This window comes from Chiloscyllium plagiosum, unplaced genomic scaffold, assembly GCF_037043375.1.
Source record: "Chiloscyllium plagiosum isolate Xiang-an unplaced genomic scaffold, Cpla_swu_hap1 HiC_scaffold_27, whole genome shotgun sequence".
Lineage (NCBI taxonomy): Eukaryota > Metazoa > Chordata > Chondrichthyes > Orectolobiformes > Hemiscylliidae > Chiloscyllium > Chiloscyllium plagiosum.
The window spans coordinates 82,472,507-82,495,812 of record NW_028270165.1 but is presented as its reverse complement, the minus strand read 5'-3'; the positions used below and the strand labels follow the sequence as shown (position 1 = coordinate 82,495,812).

The following is a 23,306-nucleotide window of genomic DNA, read 5'->3' as shown; positions in this document are numbered from 1 at the left end:
GAAATGTGTCATCTCAATCTTTTCAGGATTGAACTCCATCTGTCATTGTTCTGCCCATCTGACCAACCCATCTTTATTGCCCTGTAGTCTAAAACTTTCCTCCTTGCCCTATATTAGTGTGGGTTCTGAATTTCTTTTGGGCCTGATTTATTTAGGTTGCTATGTGTTTATTTTGTGGGATATTTTAAGAAGATTGGGAGGACACTTGGATTCAGTATCTGTTTATACCCAAAGAAGAAACTCAAACCAGAATTATTTTTTTTATCCAATGTTTTCCCTGGTAACATTTTCGCAATGACTTTAATTCCTGCAACACCCTTAGCTTAACTTAAACTATGTTCAAATCGAGACATTACTGAATGGAGATCATAACTTCTTGTACTATTAAATCTGTCTCAAGCAATGCTGCAAATTAGGTAACCTTGCATTATTATTTTATAACTGTGCTCAAAACCTTTTCTAAAAAGTGACCAGATGAAGATTGAAGTTGACTGAACTGCTTTCTTCATTTTATAATATTGCCAAAAAAAGTAAATGTTCAAACATATGCAATATTTTTCTTTTTCTAAAATAGGTAATGAGGTGAAAGGGAATAATGGACAAAGCATTGAAAACAATGCTGACTCTAATTCAGCAAGTATGTTCTTTTCAATAAGTTTAATTCAATATTTACATTAATTACAGTTATGTGGGTGACACAAATAACAATACTTTAAGGCTGTTACTTAAGTTTAGAAATTCAATCACACTCTGTGTAGATGGCTTAAAATCATTGTCAAAAGCTTAAAGCGCTTGCATAAAACACGAAACCTCAGTTATGTTTATTATTTCCCGAAATGGGTTATCAAGTAAAAGTATTATTGGAGATTTGATGACAGCGGGCAAAATGGCAACTCTAATTTCGCAAGTATTCAAGGTTTAAGCTTAAAATGCATGACAGGTTTATTTATCCAAGAAATAAGCACCTTTACTCTCTCTAATATTAGCTCCAATTATCAATATTTGATATAAAATTAGAAGATCTAGCTTGAGAAATCTACAACATATTGCCACACGCTTGCCATAAATACGACAGGAACACAGTAAAAGTAGTGAAAATTAAGTCAGATCTTTGTGGTTACAGATCCATAAGATACAGAAGCAGAATCAGTCCATTCGACTCGTTGAGTCTGCTCCACCATTCGATCATGGCCAATGTTTCTCAACCCCATTCTCCTGCATCCTCCCTGTAACCCTTGATTTCTTTACTAATCAAGAGCCTATCTTTATCTGTTTTAAAAGCACTCAGTTACTTTCCTCATTTCAGTGGCAATGAGTTCCACAGAGTCACCTCTTTCTGACTGAAAAAAATCTTCCTTATCTCATCCCAGCATTTCTTGCCACCGAGAACTATGGGGGCAGAGTCCATGTCTATACTTCCTTGCATGGTTATTTTGTAAATAACATTTGTTTTTTCAGGTTCATTAGCTGCTGCTTAAGTGTGTTGGTAGGTTTGTGGTCGACCATGATGTGGAGAGGTTTGAGTTGTCTGGACATCATTTCACAGATGTCTTTGATGTAAGGTAATGTGGCTAGGGTTTCTGCGCATGTGTCTGCTTGTTTGAGTTTGTTGTTGAGAAATCAGCGGACAGGGTTTATTGGGTACTGTTCTTCTTGAATATGCTGTATAAGTATTTATCTTCTGCTCTTCGTAGTTCCTGGGTGGTGCAGTGTGTAGTGGCTCGTTGAAATAGTGTTCTGATGCAGATTCGTTTGGGATGATTTGCTTCTGCATTAGGTACTTGGGTCTGTGTATGTTGTTTTCCTGTAGACGTTAGTCTGAAGTTCCCTATTGACTGTTCGCTCTACTGACATCTAGGAATGGCACTTTGTTGTTGTTCTCTTTTGTGAATTTTATGCCAGTAAGGATATTGTTGATGGTGTTGTAGGTTTCCTCTAATTTGTTTCATTTTCTGATGACAAAGGTGTCATCACTGCGGCGGACCCAAAATTTGGGTTGGAGCGTTGGGAGGGCTGTTTGTTCGAGTCTCTGCATTATTGCTTCTGCTAGGAACCTTGATATTGGTGGTCTCATGGGTGTTCTGTTGATTTGTTTGTAGGGCTTGTTATTGAATGTGAAGTGGGTGATAAGATACGGGTCCACAAGCTTGACAATGTTATCTTTGCTGATGAAGTTGGTGCTGTTTGGTGTTTGTGTCTTTGGTGGTTCTTGTAGTGTAGACAGTGTTTCTTTGGCCACGTTGATGTTAATGGTTGTGAACGGGGCTGTTATGTAAAAGGACAGCATAATTTCATCCTCTTCTATCTTGGTGTCTTTGGTGTTCAGGAATTCTTGGGTGGAGTGAATGGAGTGGCATGAATCTTCCACTCAGTGTTTTAGTCTTCACTGGAGGCCTTTGACTAGTCTGTATATTGGTGTTCCAGGTAGTGAGACTATGGGCCTGAGGCGGAGGGAGGGGGGGGTGGGGGGGGGGGGGGGGGGGGGCGGCTCCTGGTTTGAAGAGGAGAACAACAACAAAGTGCCATTCCTAGATGTCACAGTAGAGCGAACAGTCAATGGGGAACTTCACTAGTGTCTACAAGAAACAATACACACGGACCAAATACCTAACTACAGAAGCAATCCTCCCAACACCCACAAACGAAGCTGCATCAGGAGATTATTTCAACGAGCCACCACACATTGCAGCCCAGAGGAACTGCGAAGAGCAGAAGAGAAATACGTATACGTACTCAAGAGGAACGGATATCCAATAAACCCAGTCCGCCGATTTCTCATTGATGCTTCCAAGCTGACCCTCAAATTTGGTTTGTCCCTGCATTCTTTCCTGGCTGTCTTTTGTGGGTTTTGAAAACTTTCCCAATCCTCTGACTGAGGATAAGAATTGGGAAGTTGTGTTGTGGCTGTACAGGACATTGGGTAGACCATTTTTGGAATATTGTGTGCAATTCTGGTCTCGCTCCTATCAGAATGACGTTGTGAAACTTGAAAGGGTTCAGAACGCATTTAAAAGGATGTTGTCAGGGTTTGAGCTGAATGGGCTGGGCTGTTTTTCCTCGTGCATCAGAGGCTGAGGGGTTACTGAGAGTCATTAATAAAATCCTGAGAGGCATGGATAGGGTAAATAGACAAGGACATTTCCCTGGGTGAGAGAGTCCAGAACTAGAGGGTAAAAGGTTTAGGGTGGACGAGGGCAAGATTGAAAAGGGTCCGAAGGAGTAATCTTTTCATGCAGAGGGTAGTGTGTGGAAGGAATGAGCTGCCAGAGGAAGTGGTGGATGTTGATACAGCTATGACATTTAAAAGGCATCTGGATAGGTATATGAATAGGAAAGGTTTAGAGGGATATGGGCCAAGTGCTGGCAAATGGGACTAGATTAGGCTATGATATCTGGTTGGCCCGAAGGGGCTGTTTCTGAGCTGTAGATCTGACTCTGGCTTGCCACGTCTGTATGTTTAGTTTCTCTCGGGTTGTCTGTGTCAATGCCTTGATGTCACATTCCACCCACCACATACCACCACCACCACAGGGACGATAACCAATTCATGTCTTTTTTTTATCAAGAAGCTGTATTGCAGGTTCAACCTGAATTTACACTTGTTTTGCTTCCCAAAATCAGACTTGCTCACTCTCAGCAATATCCCAATATCCTGAAAGATATTAATTTTCACGTGGTGTTATCCAAAATTCGAAGGTGTCAGTCCTGACGTTTTTGCTTTTTCTGTCCCTGTAAGATCCTGAATCAGCAACTTCAGGAGAATTAATTTGAGGGAGTGAGAATAGAGGAAGAGAGAGAGAGAGTGTGGGATGCTTTCAATTTTGTGGAACCGCAAAAGAAAAAAATGTTCTGCAGAAAGTGGAGTAGCTTGTTCTGAATTTCTACCCTGGACTGACCGTGATGACTTTTGGAATCTCTTTTTCCAGAGTATTTGAAGATCTGAAGACTGAAGATTAAAAATCAACAGATGAAGGGCCTATGCCTGAATCGTCGATTCTCCTGCTGTTTGGATGCTGCCTGACCTGCTGTACTGTTCCAGCACCGCACTTTTCAACTCCTCTCCAGCGTCTGCATTCCCTCCTTTCACATCAATGTCTGACAGTCACTCAATCCATCGGGACCTCAACGATTTTGAACTATGATTCTGTGAGAAGGAGCAAAACATTTTGGTTCCTGTTTCAGACCATTTTCAGCATTAGTGGGACTGGATGAGAGTCTCCACTGTTACAGCGCATTGTGTGTAAAGCCTGAAACAGTTATCCAGCCAGGAAAGAGGAATTCACTATGGACAGGGGCCATACACAGGGCTGTAGCTGCGGCCATGGTGAAACCAGAGGAATCCCACACCGTGGAGAAACCATGGAAGTGTTGCGACTGTGGGAGAGGCTTCCATGCCCCATCTGTCCTGGAGATTCATCGGCGAAGTCACACCGGGGAAAGGCCATTCTCCTGCCCCGAGTGCGGGAAAGGCTTTACTTGCTCCTCCCGCCTGCTGGACCACCGCCGAGTCCACACTGGGGAGAAGCCATTCTCCTGCCCTGAGTGTGGGAAGGGCTTCACCTACTCCTCCCACCTGCTGGCCCACCAGCGCGTCCACGCTGGGGAGAGGCCCTTCCCCTGCTCTGAATGTGGGAAGGCCTTCAGCAAATCCTCAGACCTGCTGAAGCACCAACAGGTCCACAGAGGGGAGAGGCCATTCAGCTGCCCTGAGTGCGGGAAGGCCTTCAGTGATTCCTCTACCCTGCTGAGGCACCAGTGGGTCCACATCGGGAAAAGACCGTACTCGTGCCCTGAGTGCAGGAAGGGCTTCACCCGCTCTTCCGCTCTGCTGACCCATCTGCGGGTCTACATGGGTGAGAAGCCCTTCAGCTGCCCAGAGTGCAGGATGGCCTTCAGCAGGTCTTCCCACCTGCTGAGGCACCAGCGGGTCCACACTGGGGAGAGGCCCTTCTCCTGCCTCCAGTGCGGAAAGTGCTTTACCCAGCCCTCCAACCTGCTGACCCACCAGCGGATCCACACCTGCGAGAGACCGTTCTCCTGCCCCGAGTGCGGGAAGGGTTTTGCTGTTTCCTCTAACCTCGTGGCCCACCGGCGGGTCCACACAGGGGAGAGGCCATTCAGTTGTCCCGAGTGCGGGAAGGCCTTCAGCAATTCCTCTGCCCTGCTTAGGCACCAGCGCGTCCACACTGGAGAGAAGCCGTTCTCCTGCCCCGAGTGCGGGAAGGGCTTTACCCGCTCCTCCACACTGCTGACCCACCGGCGGGTCCACACGGGGGAGAGGCCATTCAGCTGCCCCGAGTGCAGGAAGGCCTTCAGCGATTCCTCTGCCCTGCTGAAGCACCAGCGAGTCCACACCGGGGAGAGGCCCTTCAGCTGCCCTGAGTGCGGGAAGAGGTTTACATTTTCCCGCAACTTGCGGAAGCACCAGCGGGGGCACCAGCGCTCACAACAATCAGATTCCACTGCTGACATTGCCATGAGTCCCGCCCAGGACTGATTCTCCTGACAGTGGGTGCAGTGGGAGAGTTGGTGCACTGTGTTTGTGCAACCTCACGGTGGCTCACGGGTGGCATTGTGACTCGGTGATTAGCACTGCCTCATGGCACCAGGAACCAAGGATCAATTCCACCCTTGGGGCGACTGTCTGTGTGGAGTTTGTGGAGGGTAGGAGAATGGATGAGATAAGAAACCGCTGCCTTTCTTGAGACAAGTCTCCCAGAGAGAAGTTGCTGACTGATTGTCTGATCTGTTGATCCTCACAGTGCCCCAATGCCCTCAGTTAACTGGAGGAGGTCCACACAGATGTACCAAAGCCCCTGTTTGGACAGTGGAAGGAAACCTGTGCAGACAGGGAAAACGTGCAAACTCCACACAGACAGTTACCTGAGGCTGGAATTGAACCTGGGTCACTTATGATGTGAGGTAGCAATGCTAAGCAGTGTGCCACCCCAATATGTTATAAAACGGGAATAAACCTACTAAGTTGGAAATGTGTCCATACCAAGAACTTACTGTAATGTTTGGAAGCAAACGTCCATCGGAATTGTCTTTGGGATGGATCCAAAACTAACTTCGTTAATGATTGAAATTACTTTGACCTCTGGAACTGTCTGGAAGAGTGTGTTGGAGTCAGATTCAATTATGGATCATTAAACTGAAAAGGAAGGCAATTGCAGTGTTCAGTGAAGAATAGTACAAGGTACTGTAGTGGGCGGCACGGTGGCATTGCTGCATCACAGCGCCAGAGACCCGGGTTCAATTCCCGCCTCAGGCAACTGACTGTGTGGAGTTTGCACGTTCTCCCCGTGTCTGCATGGGTTTCCTCCGGGTGCTCCGGTTTCCTCCCACAGTCCAAAGATGTGCAGGTCAGGAGAATTTGCCATACTAAATTGCCCGTATTGTTAGGTAAGGGGTAAATGTAGGGGTATGGGTGGGTTGCGCTTCGGCGGGGCGGTTTGGACTTGTTGGGCCGAAGGGCCTGTTTCCACACTAAGTAATCTAATCTAATCTAATCTAATCTAATATGAGTTTCCTGATTGGGGCTGTTCACTTGCTCCTGTTACCATTTCAGGTTGCTAACTTTTCGTTAGCATCCTACACATGTTGGGATTTTTTCTCCTTTCTATATCTCCTTGAGTGACTCAGTGACAAATCTAGTTTATGAATTGTTCCTATGATATCTCATGAGAGGGTTTATGATATTCACAGTGTGTCCAAGTGAGGAAAAACAAACTGTTCATCTTAAATATTTGATTTTAAACAATGGAAATAAAATTAATGTTTGGAAAACACAACTTGCTGTGTAGTAAGATCATCAGAAATAGGAATGGGAGTAAGTAATTGACCGTTGAGATGCTCTGTCTTTCATTTATCTAAATTCTCTTTCCTGCACTTGTTTTTTCATGACTTCATCTGCTGAAGTGACTACACTCCAAAAGCTTGTGATTTCAACATAAGAGCATAAGAACGAGGAGCAAGAGTCGGCCTTCCGGCCCTTCGAGTCTGCTCCACCACTCAATAAGATCATGACTAATCTTTTCGTGGACTATGCTGCACTTACCTGCGTTTTCACCATATCATTAATTCTTTTATTTTTCAAAAACGTATCTACTGATTCTAGTGATTGCTGAAGTAATGTCAAATACTTCCCTGGGCAAGGAATTCCATAGATTAACAACCCTCTGGGTGAAGAAGTTTCTTCTCAGTTCAGTTTTAAACCTGCTTCCTCTAATCTTGAGGCCATGCGCTCTTATCTTAGTCTCACCTACCAATGCAACATCCTACTTTTTATTACTTTCATAATGTAATATATTTCTGTAAGATCCCCTCCAAACAAGCCTGCTAGACTATAACCTGGTGTCATGTGACTTATGACTAAAAAATTTGTTATTACGCAACCTCACAGCTGTGGGATTTCAGGGCTCGAAGATAGGGACACTACCACTGCGCCATAAAAAAACCCTCTGCAGCAAATAGGCCCTCTTCTAGTGAATCAATGAGCAGAGGTTTCTTCCCAACATGGGATACAAATATTATACCCTCAGAGCCCTTTACACTAAATTGAGCCCTCTTCAGTTGAATGAATGGAGGTGGAGGTGCCAGAGTTGAATTGGTTGATAACGTTAAAAATCACATCTTCCCCCTGAATATGTGACACTACCGCTATAGCCCCACAGCCCGTTGCAGTAAATTGGGTCATCTGCTGTTGAATGAATGAACGGGAATGAAAAGGGCAGATACACTGACGTGAATGTGAAATCCCCCACCAATCCCAAAGCTTGTGGTCGGTACCGACTAATCGGAGAGAGAGTTTACAGAGGGTGGTCAGGTGGAGTAAGGTGCGCTCTGATTGGGTGGGGCGTGGATGACGCGCGTCACTGAAGGAGGAGACGGAAAGAAGAAGAAAAACAAAGATGGCGGCGCGAGGCTGCGGTTTTCTCATCGACTCAGCGGGCGGTTTCTGACGGAGGGAGGGGGGCAGACAGGCATCGTTTACCTCAGAAAATATCTTTAAAATACATTTCAAATTAAAGCCGGAACTTTTCAAACAAAAGTTGTGAAGAAAAGGAGACAGTGCCCGGTGGGGTTTATTGTTTATTTGTGTATAATTCCCGGGGCCCGGGAAGGGGGAGGTGACGGTTACCGGGTGAACGAGAAAACAAATTAAAAATGTCGGCGGTGGAGGAGAGAGAGCCGGCGCCCGCGGCTTCTTCGGCGGCGGCCGGAGCCCAGGAGCTCAACAACCCCCCGGAGCTGGAGGAAGGTCCGAGCTCCAAGAAGCGGGGGGTCCGGCTGGAGGCTGGATTTGCTCAAGGCTTGTATCTATTAACTTATTTAAATGGTACCTACTGTATGGGGCTATGGTTTACATTAAAACCGGAGGGTCATGTCAGAGTGTTTGTTTATATTGAGCAGTTGTAGTTGGTAAAATACACTCCCTGGAGGAGCACCTTCTATGATGCTGCATTTCTTGCCTTCTGCCCTTCCCCCATTTGTTATCTCCCATTTGATTTTACATTTTATTTCGTCAAATTTAATTTCATATTAATCAGACTTGGTATTCATTGTGTGTTATTAATTTGTTTGTTGGTTTATTGTAAGACAAAATTAATGGTGTTATTTCATTTCTGATGTCAGAGTTTGACATTGAATGTGCAGATGTGAATATCAGTAAGTTGTGAAAATAAATCAAGAACTTGTGCTTTTTAACAAAAACAGCTGTTCACTGATATTCATGGCATTGTCTCATTTGAGGGTGATGATTCAAGTCTGATCAACAAACTGTTTCATAGTCACCCAATTTAATTTAAATTTTTTTAGAAAATAACTCCGGGAGATTAAGATTTATACAACTTATAAATAAATAAATCTTATAAATATGTCCAGTTCTCTACCTGATCTCCTCTACATTGGGGAGAATGGAGGCCAACTTGCAGAACATTTTAGAGACCAGCTCTGGGATACTGAAATTAAATGACTCCACTGCCCTGTGGCCGATCATTTTAACTCTCGCCCCTCCACCACCAAACTCTAACCACCTGACGCCTGGAGAAAGAACACCTCATCTTCTGTCTCTTAAATACAGCTGCTGTTTTCTCTACTTATGGATGTTTGCAGTTTCCTTAATTAAATATTGATTCAGGGGCTTGGTGGTGATAGGGAAACTATCCTTGACTGATAACAATGTCACAGACACAAAGCATTAGACATTTTAATACTTTTATTGCAACCTTTTTCTGAATGATAAAGCTATAAAAATATGAAAATAACATTCTAACAACAATAACAGTAAACCAACTACTACACAAAACATATCAAAACTATACTCACTACAGATCAATAAAAAATGTGCAATAAGACCGTAGCTCTCAATCTTCAAGAGCATCAATTATTACCCCAACATTTGTTTGAAATTCTTCCTGTCAGGGCATAGGGTTCACGAAACCAAACCAACATGGCTACACAAAGGCCCTAATTAAAATGGCAGACAAATCTGCTTCCAGATAATTCAAAAAGGGCTGCGATGTCTTATAAAAATTCTGTCTTTTGGTGCACCATATTTGTGAGAAAGTCCAAAGCATGAAGGCAAATGTGCTAAGCGCCTTCTTAACCACCCTGTCTACCAGTGGTGTAACTTTCAAAGAATTATGTGCTGAAACCCCCAGCTATCTCTGTTCTACATCAAGACCCAGGGCCCTACCATTAATTGTACACGTGCTGCTTTGTTTGTTTTACCAAGATGCAACCCCTTGCTTTTATCCATACCCCTCTCAGACACACACATTCACCAACCCCACCCGCCCCCCCCCCCACCGCCCTCCTCCGAAACTCTCACCGGCTTATACTCCCATCACACACTCATTTTACCACACATGCACATACACAAACATGCACTCTTATGCACACACTCTCACACAAACTCCAGCTTCAACCATACACACCACCCTGTGTGAAAAAGGTTGCTCCTTTGGGTCCCTTTTATATCTTTCCCCTCTCACCATAAACCTATGCCCTATAGTTCTGGACTCCCCAACCTCAGGGAGAAGACTTTGTCTATTTATCCTATCCTATCCATGCCCCTCATGATTTTATAAACCTCAATAAGGTCACCTCTCAGCCTCTGATCCTCCAAGGAAAATAGTCCCAGCCTATTCAGCCTCTCCCAATAGCTTGATCCCTCCGACACTAGCAACATCCTTGAAAGGGTTTAGAAAAGATTTAAAAGTTTCACAACATCCTTCTGATAGGAAGGAAACCAGAATTGCACACAATATTCTAACAGTGGCCTAACCAATGCTCAATGCTCTGACCAAAAAAGGAAAGCATACCAAACATCTTCTTCACTATCCTATCTACCTGCAACTCCACTTTCAAGGAGCTATGAACCTGCACTCCAAGGTCTCTTTGTTCAGCAACACTCCCTGGGACCTTACCATTAAGTGTCTAAGTCCTGCTTTTCCAAAAGACAGCACCTTGCATTTATCTCCATCTCCAAATTAAACTCCATCTGCCTACCCTCAGCCCACTGGCCCATCTGTTCAAGATCCTGTTATACTGTCTATTATGCCTCCAATTTTGGTGTCATCTGCAAACCTGCGAACTAATACCTCCTATGTTCACATCCAAATCATTTATATAAATGATGAAAAATAGTGGACCCAGCATTGATCCTTGTGGCACACCACTGGTCACAGGCCTCCAGTCTGAAAAGCAACCCTCCACCACCACCCTCTTTCTTCTACCTTGCAGAATTTGCAGAATTATATATGCAGTTACATTCAGTTTTGCTCAAAAAGCACACAGTCTGCAAGTAGTCAATCCACGCAATATTTTATGAATTCCTACTTTGGAAATAGAACCAGTCTGACTCAAGATTGGGATACAGATGATCTCTAACCTCAACTTTAATGCATTGTCTGAGCCGAAATGTCACCTTAAGTTACGTCGAGAATGTGACTTAAAAGTAGTTCTGTGATTTACGTATTAATGAACCTCAACCTGCAACCCATTCTAAAAGGTGAAAGACATAACAGCAATCTAGATTTGTTCAATATACCATTTCAGTTGCATGACACTGTAATCTTTTGCTACAAATTCTGTCCTATGATCCTGCTCCACAACTACCCGATGAAGGAGTACTCCAAAAGCTAGTCCTTCCAAATAAACCTGTTGGACTATAACCAGCTGTTATGTGGTTTTTAAACTTTGTTTCTAGTGAATACAGCCCACACCTTGCACTGCTGCCAGTAAACTTTACAATGCTGATGAAATGATGCAGCAGCTGCAGAGATGAAAAATGTAACAGTTCCTAACACTATTAGCTTCTGATACACAAATTGGAAACTTAGTGCTAGAGGTTGAAAGAAATGAGCAGCATGAAAACAAAACTCTGCTGGAGCTCAGCTTTTAATGAGAGTCTGAGTCCGGTGGTTATATTTAGGTAACCTTTATTGCCACCCAACTTTGTTACAGCTTCAGATCTTCCCTGCAAACCCGGGAGTCCCCAGAGCTGGGTTGATAGTCCAGTCGATAATGGCACTCACTCCTTCAATCCCCCTGCAATGGCAAATGAACTCGCTGGTGCTTCTGCAGGTAGGAGGAGTGGGTGAAACCCTTCCCACACTGAGAGCAGGTGAATGGCCTCTCCCCGGTGTGGACCCGCTGGTGAGTCAGCATGCTGGAAGAATTGATGAATCCCTTCCCGCACACAGTGCTGGTAAAGGGCCTCTCCTCTGTGTGGACCCACTCATGCTTTCGTAAGTTGCCCATATGACTGAACCCCTTCCCACACACTGAGCAGGCAAATGGCCTCTCCCTGGTGTGGACCCGTTGGTGCTTCTGCAGGTCACCCACATAACAGAAGGCCTTCCCGCACTCAGGGCAGGTGAATGGCCTCTCCCCCGCGTGGACCCGCTGGTGCCTCCGCAGGTCGCCCACATGACCGAAGGCTTTCCCACACTCAGAGCAGGTGAATGGCCTCTCCCCCGTGTGGACGTGCTCGTGATTCTGCAGGTCGCCCACCTGACTGAACCCCTTCCCGCACTTGGGGCACCTGAAGGGTCTCTCCCCCGTGTGGACCCGCTTATGCTTCCGCAAGTTGCTTGTACGATGGAAAGCCTTCCCGCATTCGGAGCAAGTGAACGGCCTCTCCCCAGTGTGGACCCGCTGATGGATCAGCAGTGCAGATGAATGCGCGAACCTCTTCCCGCACATCAAGCACGTGAAGGGCTTCTCTCTCGTGTGGACCCGCTGGTGCGCCCGCAGGTTGGAAGAATTCGCAAACCCCTTCCCGCACACTGAGCAGGTGAACGGCTTCTCCCCGGTGTGAACACGCTGGTGTGTCTGCAGCTGAGACAACTGAATGAATCCTTTCCCGCAATGGTGGCAGTTGAACGGCCTCTCCCCAGTGTGAACACGTCTGTGTATTTCCAGCACAGAGGGAGAAGGGAATCCTTTCCCACAGTCCCCGCATTTCCATGGTTTCCCCATGAGGAGAGCTTTCCTTGTGTTGCTCTGGGTTTGAAATTATAAATACAAAGGGTACATAGTCTGTCCCCAACGTGAGGGGTGAGATTTTGATATTCCAAGCTGAGTAAATGGTGTGAAGTACTTTTCAGTCAACGCACTGAATCTCCCTCACTCGGGTGTCTCAGTATTCTTCCTGCCACACCAGTGTCCAAAACCTCTCAACCAGACAAAAGCAAACATTTCTTCTCAATTTGAATGACTGCTGATATCCAAGTCCCAATGAATCAAGGAGCTCTGCCAGAAGTCGACGTATCAATTGCTTCAAATTTCTTTCCACGTTTTTCTGCAAAAATAAATTCACAAAGTTTGTGAGAAGATTTATAGCTCGGGTGTTCGTTGTTGTGGTTCTGTTCGCCGAGCTGGGAATTTGTGTTGCAGATGTTTCATCCCCTGTCTAGGTGACATCCTGAGTGCTTGGGAGCCTCCTGTGAAGTGCTTCTGTTTTGTTTCCTCCAGCATTTATAGTGGTTTGTCTCTGCCGCTTCCGGTTGTCAGTTCCAGCTGTCTGCTGCAGTGGCCGGTATATTGGGTCCAGGTCGATGTGTTTATTGATTGAATCTGTGGATGAGTGCCATGTCTCTGGGAATTCCCTGGCTGTTCTCTGTTTGGCTTGTCCTATAATAGTAGTGTTGTCCCAGTCAAACTCATGTTGCCCCGATTTCATCTGCCTTCCCTGTTGGGCCTCTTGCATTGAAGTAAATGCAGTTTAATTTATCAGTGCTCCCTTGTTCTCTGCTTTTTTCCTTCCTGCCCTGACTATTTGACTCACTCCCTTTCCCAACTGTACGAATCTCAGGTTAATCTCTTTCCTCACTATTTCCCTGGGGCCCATCCCCCACTTACTCATTCAACCCAAAGGACTAGCCACGTTACCATACATCAAGAACATTTCTGAACTGACAGCCAAACTACTACGACCACTAGGACTCATAACAGCACACAAACCACAGCCACTCTCAGACAACAACTCACCAGGACAAAGGACCCGATACCCAACATGTGCAAAACCAACGTAGTGTACAAAATCTCATGCAAGGACTGCACAAAACACTACATAGGACAAACAGGAAGACAGCTTACGATCCGTATCCATGAACACCAACTAGCCATGAAACGACACGACCAGCTATCCTTAGTAGCCACACACAGATGACAAGCAACATGAGTTTGACTGGGACAACACTACTATTATAGGAAATGCCAAACAGAGAACAGCCAGGGAATGCCTAGAGGCAATGCACTCATCCACAGATTTTATCAATAAACACATCGACCTGGACCCAATATACCGGCCACTGCAGCGGACAGCTGGAACTGACAAACCGGAAGCGGCAGAGACAAACCACTATAAATGCCAGAGAAAACATCACAGAAGTGCTTCACAGGAGGCTCCCAAGCACTCAGGATGTCACCTAGACAGGGGACGAAATGTCTGCAGCACAAATTCCCAGCTCGGCAAACAGAACCACAACATAAATTCACAAAATAAGTGATCACTGCCAGTACAGTTAAATGAATGTAACATAGGTGGCAATTCCTGTAGTTTGCCAGATGTCTGCTGATCACATTATCCAGGTCACAGAAACCTGAAAACCCTCATGCAGCCAGATAGCATTAAGTGTGTATGGAGGAAAACTTCATTTAGGTGACAATGACCTGGAACAAGCTAAATCAAGGACATGATAATGAAATGTCAAGGATGCTTGCAGAAAGAAAGCCAGTAAAGTTGCTGAATGAGTAAGTGGGGGATGGGCCCCAGAGAAATAGTGAGGAAAGAGATTAACCTGAGATTCGTCCAGTTGGGAAAGGGAGTGAGTCAAATAGTCAGGGCAGGAAGGAAAAAAGCAGAGAACAAGGTAGCACTGATAAATTAAACTGCATTTACTTCAATGCAAGAGGCCCAACAGGGAAGGCAGATGAAATCGGGGCATGGTTAGTAACATGGGACTGGGATATCATAGCAATTACAGAACGTGGCTCAGGGATGGACAGGGCTGCCAGCTCAATGTTCCAGGATACAAGTGCTATAAGAAGCATGGTGTGGGCGCAAGAGAGGAGGGGGAGTGGAGTTTTTGATAAGGGATAGTATTACTGCTGTATTTAGGGAGGATATTCCTGGGAATACATCCAGGGAAGATATTTGGGTGGAACTGAGCAATAAGAAAGGGATGATCACCTTACTAGGATTGTAATATAGATCCTCTAATAGTCAACGGGAAATTGAGAAACAAATTTGTAAGGAGGAGATTTCAGTTATCTGTAAGAGTAAAAGGATGGTCATGGTAGGGGATTTTAACTTTCCAAACATCGATTGGGACTGCCTCTGTTCAGGGTTTAGATCAAGAGGAATTCGTTAAGTGTGTACAAGAAAATTTTCTGAGTCAGTATGTCAATGATCCTACCAGAAAAGGTGCAAAACCTGACCTACTTTTGAGAAATAAGGCAGGGCAGGTGACTGAGGTGTCAGTGCAGGAGCACTTTGGGGCCAGTGACCATAATTGTAGTAGATTTAAAATAACGATGGAAAAAGGACAGACCAGATCTAAAAGTCAAAGTTCTAAATTGGAGGGAGGCTAATTTTGATGGTATTAGGCAAGAACTTTGAAAAGCTGATTGGGGGCAAATGTTCGCAGGTAAAGGGACAGCTGGAAAATGGGAAGCTTTCAAAAATGAGATAACGAAAGTCTAGAGACAGTATATTCCTGTTAGGGTGAAAGAAAAGGCTGGTAGGTGTAGGAAATGCAAATGACTAGAGAAATTGGGGTTTGGCTAACAAAAAGACAGAAGCAGATGACAAGTATGGATAGGAAAAATCAAATGCATCCTTAGAAGAGTATACTTTAGAAGAAAATTAGGAGGGCGAAAAGGGGACATGAAATAACTTTGGCAAATAGGATAAAGGAGACTTAGAAGGGGTTTTTATAAATACATTTAAGGACAAAAGGGTAACTCGGGAGAGAATAGGGCCTCTTAAAGATCAGCGAGGCAGCCTATGTGTGGAGCGGAGAAGATGGGGAAGATCCTAAATGAGTATTTTGCATCATTGTTTACTGTAGAGAAGGACATGGAAGATATAGAATGTGGGGACATAGATGGTGACATCTTGCAAAATGTCCATATTACCGAAGTGGTGGTGCTGGATATCTTGAAACACATAAAAGTGGATAAATTCCCAGGATCTGATCAGGTGTACCACAGAACTCTCTGGAAGGTAGGGAGGTGATTTTTGGGCCCCTTGCTGAGATATTTGTATCATCAATAGTCACAGGTTCCAAAAGATTGGAGGTTGGCTAATGTGGTGCCACTATTTAAGAAAGGTGGTCAAAAAAGCCAGGGAACTACAGACCAATGAGCCTGACATCGGTGATAGGCAAGTTGTTGGAGGGAATCCTGAGGGACAGGATGTACATGTACTTGGAAAGGCAAGGTCCAATTAGCAATAGTCAGCATGGCTTTGTGAATGGGAAATCATGTCTCACAAACTTGACTGAGTTTTTTGAAGAAGTTACAAAGAGGATTGATGAAGGCAGAGTGGTGGGTTTCACCTACATGGACTTCAGTAAGACATTCAACAAAGTTCCTCATGGAAGATTAGTTAGCAAGGTAAGATCTCAAAATACAGGGAGAACTAATCAACCGGATACAGAAGTGGCTTGAAGGTAGAGGAAAGAGGGTGGTAGTGCATGATTGCTTTTCAGACTGGAGGCCTGTGGCCAGTGATGTGCCACAAGGATCAGTGCTGAGTCCACTACTTTTCATCATTTATATAAATGATTTGGATGTGAACATAGTGGGTATAGTTAGTAAGTTTGCAGATGATGCCAAAATTGGAGGTATAGTGGACAGCGAAGGAAGTTACCTCTGATTAAAACAGGATCTTGATCAGATGGGCCAGTGGGCTCAGGAGTGGCAGATGGAGTTTAATGCAGATAAATGTAAGGTGCTGCATTTTGGAAATGCAAATCAGATCAGGACTTATTCAACCTCAGTGTCATAGAGATGTACAGTACGGAAACAGACCCTTCGGTCCAACTCGTCTAGGCCGACCAGATATCCAAAATTAATCTAGCCACATTTACCAGCACTTGGCCCATGTCCCTCAAAACCCTTCCTATTCAAACACCCATCCCGAGGCGTTTTAAATGTTGTCATTGTGCCAGCCTCCACCACTTCCTCTGGCAGCTCATTCAATACATGCACCAACCTCTGCATGAAAAAGTTGCCCCTTAAGTAATTTTAAATCTTTGCCCTCTCATCCTCAACCTCTGGACTCCCCTACCCCAGGGAAAAGACCTCATGATTTTATGAACTTCTATAAGGTCACCCCTCAGCCTCCAACGATCCAGGGAAAACAGCCCCAATCTATTCAGCCTCTCCCTGAAGCTGAAAACCTCCAACCCTGGAACGTCCTTGTAAATCTTCTGAATCTTTCAACCCTTGCCATTCAAATACTAATTTTTCACAGAGGGTGGTTCATGTGTGGAATGAACTTCCTGAAAAAGTGGTGGATGTGGGTACAGTTAAAAGACATTTGTTTAAGTACATGAATAGGCAAAGTTCGGAGGGATACAGGCCAGGAGCAGGCAGGAGAGACGAGTTTAATTTGGAATTATAGTTGGCATGGATTGGTTGGACCGAAGGTCTGCTTCCATGCTGCATGACTCTATGGCAGGTTCATAGTTCTTGAAAGTGGAGTCACAGGTAGACAGGATAGTGAAGGTGGTGTTTGGTACACTTCACAGGATATTGGTTAGGCCACTTTTGTAATATTGCATGCAATTCTGGTACCAGTGATCCCATCCTGACACACCATACACCAGAGATAATGACTAAAATTGACTGGGACACAGAATAAAATCATAGCCTCTTTCTGAACTGCAGAGATTTTATTTGGTCCATAGAATACATTGGGTATCGGAGTTGGGAGGTCATGATGCAGCTATAGAGGACATTGGTTAGGCTACTTTTGGAATATTGCATTAGATTCTGGTCTCCCTGATACAGGGTAGGAAGGATGTTGTGAAACTTGAGAGGGTGCAGAAAAGATTGACAAGGATGTCACCAGGGTTGGAGGATTGTGGTATAAGGAGAGGCTGAATAATATGGGGCTGCTTTCCCTGGAGCGTCAAAGGCAAGAGGGGTAACCTTGTCAAGGTTTATAAAATCATGAGGGGCATAAACAGGGTAAATAGGCAAGCACGTCTCCCAGGGTGGTGGTGTCCAAAACTAGAGGGTTTAGGGTGGGAGGGGAAAGATTTAAAAGGGACCTAAGGATCAATGTTTTCACAAAGAGGATGGTGCATTTATGGACTGAGCTGCCAGAGGAAGGGGCCAGTACAATTACATTTAAAAGGCATCTGGATGGGTATGTAAATAGGAAGGGTTTAGAGGGATATGGACCAAATGTTGGCAAATGGAACTAGATTTACATAGGATACCTTATCAGCATGGATGTGTTGGATCAAAAAGTCTATTTCCGTGCTGTATATTTCTATGTCTATTTGATAACAGATGCTTTATTTCTGTTGATGCAAATATTGTTATAAATCATAGCTGGGTACTAATAGTTAGATGTAAGGGAGAGAGAATTCCTCAATTAGGGCACAATAAAAATCCTGGGAGACCTAATTTCTGGTTTACGTCCTAACAAACAAACATTAAACAAGAACCTATTTAATTCCTAATTTTGTTCCATTTTTCTTGTTTTATTCTCTGCGATGATAACACTGTTCAGTTGACAGGCTGGGAGATTGTGGGTCAGGCCTTGAGTGACTGAATGTTTTATTGTTCCGGAAGGTGTAAAAAGTGGGGTCAAAGTTTCAGCAGAAATCCAGCAGAGCTGAGAACAGACAACATCTTACTCTGTGAGAACAGGGAGATAAGAGGACAGGGAAATCAGGACCTAAAATCCGAGCTTACACCAGACTACCATGTTATCAGTGCTTTGACTGGCAGTGCCTTTACCTTTAACTCGCTTCCCATTCAACTTCCATGTACCCCCTCGATATTCACGATCCACTCCTTGTCATCCTGAAGCCATGACTCTGTAAGGAGTCTCAGATCATAATTATTCTCTTCAATGTGCGCAGTCAATTCATTCACTTTTGTTACAATGCAGCACACATTCAGACACGCCGTTTTTAGTTTCAGTTTTTGCGACCTTCTGAATCCAGTTTTGATTGCTGGTACATTTACTCTCCTTGTCCCTTTCTATCATTCTCTGATGCTCATTTTCCACATCACAACATTGCTCACCTGCCTTGATTTGGATTGGCCATGCTAAATTGCCCAGTGTCCAGGGATGTGCAGGTTAGGTGGATTAGCCAATGGGAAATACAGGGTTACAGGTTCATAGCAATAGAAGCAGGAGTAGGCCATTTGGCCCATTCACCCTGCTCTGCCATTCATTAAGATCATGGCTGATCGATCCATTGCATTATCCCAACTACCCTTAATTTCCCTACCATGCAATAACCCATCCAACTGTGTCTTGAATATACTCAATGAAGCTGCCTCTACTGCTTCCTTGAACAGACAATTCCAGAGAGTCACTACTCTCCTGGAAGAGCAGTTCCTCCTCATCTGTCCTAAATCTTGAGGCCATGTCATCTATTGCTAATCTCACCCACCAGCAGAAACAACTGGATTGGTGATGGGGGAGGGGGGTAGCTGCACGAGTGGTTTACTCTTCGGAGGGACTGCCGTGGACTTGATGAGCTGAATGGCCTGCTTCCACACTGTTGGGCTTCTATGATTTACCGCAGTTGTTTGCCCTGGATCACAGCACCCAAAACCTCCCACCTTCTGCCAATCCAAAGACAAGTCCCACGACAGTGTGTGTGTTATCTAAATGCAGAATTGTTTCTCATAAATTCAGCCCACGCCTCCCACTGCTGCCAATAAACTTTACAATGCTGATGAAACAATGCTATACCTGCAGTACTGAAAATCGTGAGACTAACGATACCATTTACTGATTCACTGCTCCTTCTGATGAACAGCATTGGAAATAGAGTGTTGGAGGCTGACACAAATGAGCAGTTTAAAAGGATCGATCAGCCATAATCTTAATGAATGGCAGAGCAGGGTGGATGGGCCAAATGGCCTATTCTTGCTCTTATTAATACGAACTTATAACCCTACATTTCCCATTGGTTCCCTGTTCAGCACACTTTACTTACTGCCAGTAAACCTTAAAGCACTTCAACCCCACATTGCAATGAATTCCCACTTTCCACCAAAATCCAGGATGTACTCACTCACTCAGTTGCTGTTTCACAAATGAAAGATTTCACTATAACTTCTGCTCCCAGTAAGGGCAAAACATCTTTGAAAGCTGCTCTGAAAGCCCAGTCTTCACAACCACACTTCTACTTTCACCAATGATTATCAGAGTCATACAGCATGGAAACAATCCCTTTGGTCCAACTCGTCTGCGCTGGCCAGGTATTTTAAATTAAACTAGTCCCATTTGCCAGCATTTGGCCCATACCCCTCTAAACCCTTCCTATTGATATACTCATCCAGATGCCTTTTAAATGTTGTAATTGCAGCAGGCTCCACCACTTCCTCTGGCAGCTCATTCAATAAACACACTGAAAAAGTTGCCCCTCAGGTCTGTTTTAAATCTTTCCCCTCTCAAGTGAAACCTATGGACTGCCCTACCACGAGGAAAAGATTTTTGCTATTCACCTTATCCACACTCCTTATAAACTTCTATAAGGTCACCCCTCAGTCTCCAATGCTCCAGGGAAAATATCCACGGCCTATTCAGTGTCTCCCGACAACTCAAACCCTCCAGCTCTGCCAACATCCTTGTAAATCCTTTCTAAACCCCTTCAAGTTTCACAACATTCTTCCATAGGAGGGCCACCAGAATTGCACACACTATTCCAAAAGTGGCCTAACCAATGTCCTGTGCAGCCGCAACATGACCTCCCAACTCCCGTACTCAATTGTCTGACCAATAAGGGAAAGCATTCCAAATGCCTTCTTCATTGTCTTGTCTCCTTACAATTCCACTTTCAAGGAATATGAACCTGCAAGGTCTCTTTGTTCAGCAACATTCCCTATTAACTGTGTAAGTCCTGCCCTGATTTGCCTTACCAAAATGCAACACCTCACATTTATCTAAATTAAACTCATTCTGCCACTCCTTGGCCCATCAGCCCATCCTATCAATTCTTTCTTTCCCCTCTCATTCCCTAAATGTTGAGTCTCCATCTCCCACACACACACCCTCCACTCTCACTTTGCTGAACCTAATCCCTGCTGTACCTCATCCTGAAGGGTCTGGTCTGTGCTGATACACAGGCCCACACACAGGGGAGATCTAATTGAAACAGACAGAATACTGAATGGCCTGGACAGAGTGCTCGTGGAGAAGATGCTTCAATTGGTAGGAGAGACTAGGACCTGAGGGCACAGCATTAGACTAAAGGGAAAACCTTTTTAGAACAAAGATAAGGAGAAACCTTTTCAGCCAGAAAGTGATGAACATCTGGAATTCACTGCTACAGAATGCTGTGGAGGCTGGGTCACTGAATATGTTTAAGACAGAGACAAATAAGTTCTTGAGTTTCAAGAGGGAAATCGAGGGTTACGTGAAGAAAGTGGGAGAATGAGATTGAGAAACTTATCAGCCATGATTTAATGACGGAGCAATCCCGATGGGCTGAAAGGCCTAATTTCTGCTCCTGTGTTTAATGGTCTGTTATTGTCCTGGACTAGGAGTGAGAGAATTGGGAGCAGGCCATTTACCCTGTCAAGCCTGCACCAGCATTGAACAGATCATAAGTGAATATGAATATACCTGCATCTCTGTGAATAGGCTAGAAATGTTTCTACTGGAGAAGAGGACGTTGAGTGGTGACCTAATAGAGGATGACAAAATCATGAGTGATATCGATGAGGTGAACAGCGGAGATCCTTTCCCTTGGTGGGGATTCAAGGTTAGGGAGCAACTTTTGAAGAAGAGAGGAGAAAGATTTCTAAAAAAAGACTTGAGGGGCACCATTTTGTTTCCCCACAGAGAGTCGTTTGTGAGTGGAGTGAATGTCCAGAGAAAGAGGTGGATGCAGGTACAGTTAAAACATTTAAAAGACATTTGGATAATTACATGAATGATGAAATTTAACTTAGATAAATGTGAGGTGCTGAATTTTGGACAAACAAATCAAAGTAGGACCTATACACTTTACGGTAAGGTCCTGAGGAGTGTTGCTGAACAAAGAGACCTTGAAGTACAGGTTCATAGTTCCTTGAAGGTAGAGTTGCAAGTAGATAGGATAGTGAAGGCAGCATTTGGTATGCTTTCCTTTATTGGTTAGAGCATCGAGTAAAGGAGTTGGGAGTTGATGTTGTAGCTGTCCAGGACATTGGTGAGGCCACATTTGGAAAATTGCATGCAACTCTGCATTCCTTCCCATCAGAATAATGTTTAAAACTTGTAAGCGTTCAGAAAAAGATTTACCAGGAAGTTGCCAAGTTTGAAAGATTTACGCTCTTGGGTGAGGCTACATAGGTTGGGGCTGTTTTCCCTCGAGTATCGGAGGCTGAGGGGTGACTTTACAGAGGGGCATGGCTGAGTAAATAGACAAAGTCTTCTCCCTGTGGTGGGGGAGTCCAGAACGAGGGGGCGTAGGTTTAGAGTGAGGGGGGAAAAAAGACATAAAAGGGACCTAAGAGGCAGCTTTTTCACCAAGAGAATGGTAATGTGTACAGAATGACCAGTCAGAGGAAGTGGTAGAGGCTGGTATAATTAGAGCATTTAAAAGGCATCTGATTTAGGAAGGATTTAGAGGGATATGGGCCAAGTGCTGGCAAATAGGACTAGATTGGAATAACTGGTCGGCATGGACAAGTTGGACCGAAGGGTCTGTTTCCATGCTGTACATCTCTATGACTCCAACAGGGAAGGTTCAGAGGGATATGAGCTAAACACAGGGTGGGGCTAGTTTAGTTTGAGAACATAGTCAGCATGGACTACTTGAACTGAAGAGTTTGTTTCTGTGCTGTATTACTCTGTAACTGTTCTGTACTGGTCTTAAAATCATTTTCTTGCCTTCCTCCATAATCATCCACTTGTTTGTTGTTCAAAAATCAGATGAACTCAGCCTTGAATATATTCAATGACGCTCTAACTGCAGGAAGACATCACCAGTTCTCAACTCAATTCCTCTTGCTAAATACCACTTGCCTTGCTCACTGCTTGCTGCACCTGTCTGACAACTGGCATTGACTGGTGTAGAAGGACGCTGAGGCCCTCTGTACATCCACACATCATTCCTAATGAAAGGCTCATGCCCGAAATGTCAATTCTCCTGTATTTGCCATGTGTTTTTCAACTGACCTGGACTAACTTTCCCGAGTCTGTCCCCTCCCTGGGTTCACTCCGTTTCCCTTCAGTTCCTGCAAGTCAACAGCTGAACCCCGGAATTGAAAAGGGGGTGAAAAAAGAGAGTGCTGTACTCACAGATGTTGGAGTGAGGAAGAAAGTTGTGGTCTAGGCTGAAGCTCAATCTTAATTCAGAGAGAGGAACAGCAACATCTTGGTCCAACTTCCGCATCCTGACAATGGGTTTGCTGTGATTGGCAGGAGGACCAGTCGCCATCCGGTCCTCCTGAGCGTCCCATTGGTCCATCAAAACAAGGTCGTGGGACATTTCCGGTTGTTGCACGACCATGCGGGGTTTTGCTCACACCGGCGAACATGCGCACTGCGTTGCTGACACAGAGTAGCATGCGCAGCATGGAGATGCTGTATTACTGACAGATTT

At 44.7% G+C, this 23,306-nt stretch overlaps 3 protein-coding genes across 3 annotated transcripts in view; 2 read left to right on the top strand and 1 right to left on the bottom strand.

Moving 5' to 3' along the window:
* Positions 1-6,779, top strand: part of LOC148144722 (uncharacterized) — a 43,156-nt gene extending 36,377 nt beyond the window's left edge. The window contains exons 4-5 of the mRNA XM_087975736.1: positions 575-637; positions 4,152-6,779. Of these exons, the coding sequence (XP_087831862.1) occupies positions 575-637; positions 4,152-5,497 (1,409 nt within the window). The 3' untranslated portion in view covers positions 5,498-6,779. The remainder of the gene's footprint in view (positions 1-574; positions 638-4,151) is intronic.
* Positions 1-23,306, top strand: part of LOC122544886 (uncharacterized) — a 195,840-nt gene that overhangs the window by 111,240 nt on the left and 61,294 nt on the right. The gene's annotated exons all lie outside the window — the stretch shown is intronic.
* Positions 11,431-23,088, bottom strand: LOC148144721 (uncharacterized). The gene is made up of 2 exons (XM_087975054.1): positions 23,003-23,088; positions 11,431-12,811 (listed from the first exon to the last, which is right to left on the bottom strand). Exon 2 carries the CDS (start codon positions 12,487-12,489, stop codon positions 11,548-11,550), a length of 942 nt encoding a protein of 313 aa, XP_087831180.1. The 5' UTR covers positions 12,490-12,811; positions 23,003-23,088; the 3' UTR covers positions 11,431-11,547.

What these genes read in the sequence shown, in the direction of transcription:
- LOC148144721 (XM_087975054.1), bottom strand. Translation starts at nt 12,489, where the DNA reads ATGGGGAAACCATGGAAATGCGGGGACTGTGGGAAAGGATTCCCTTCT.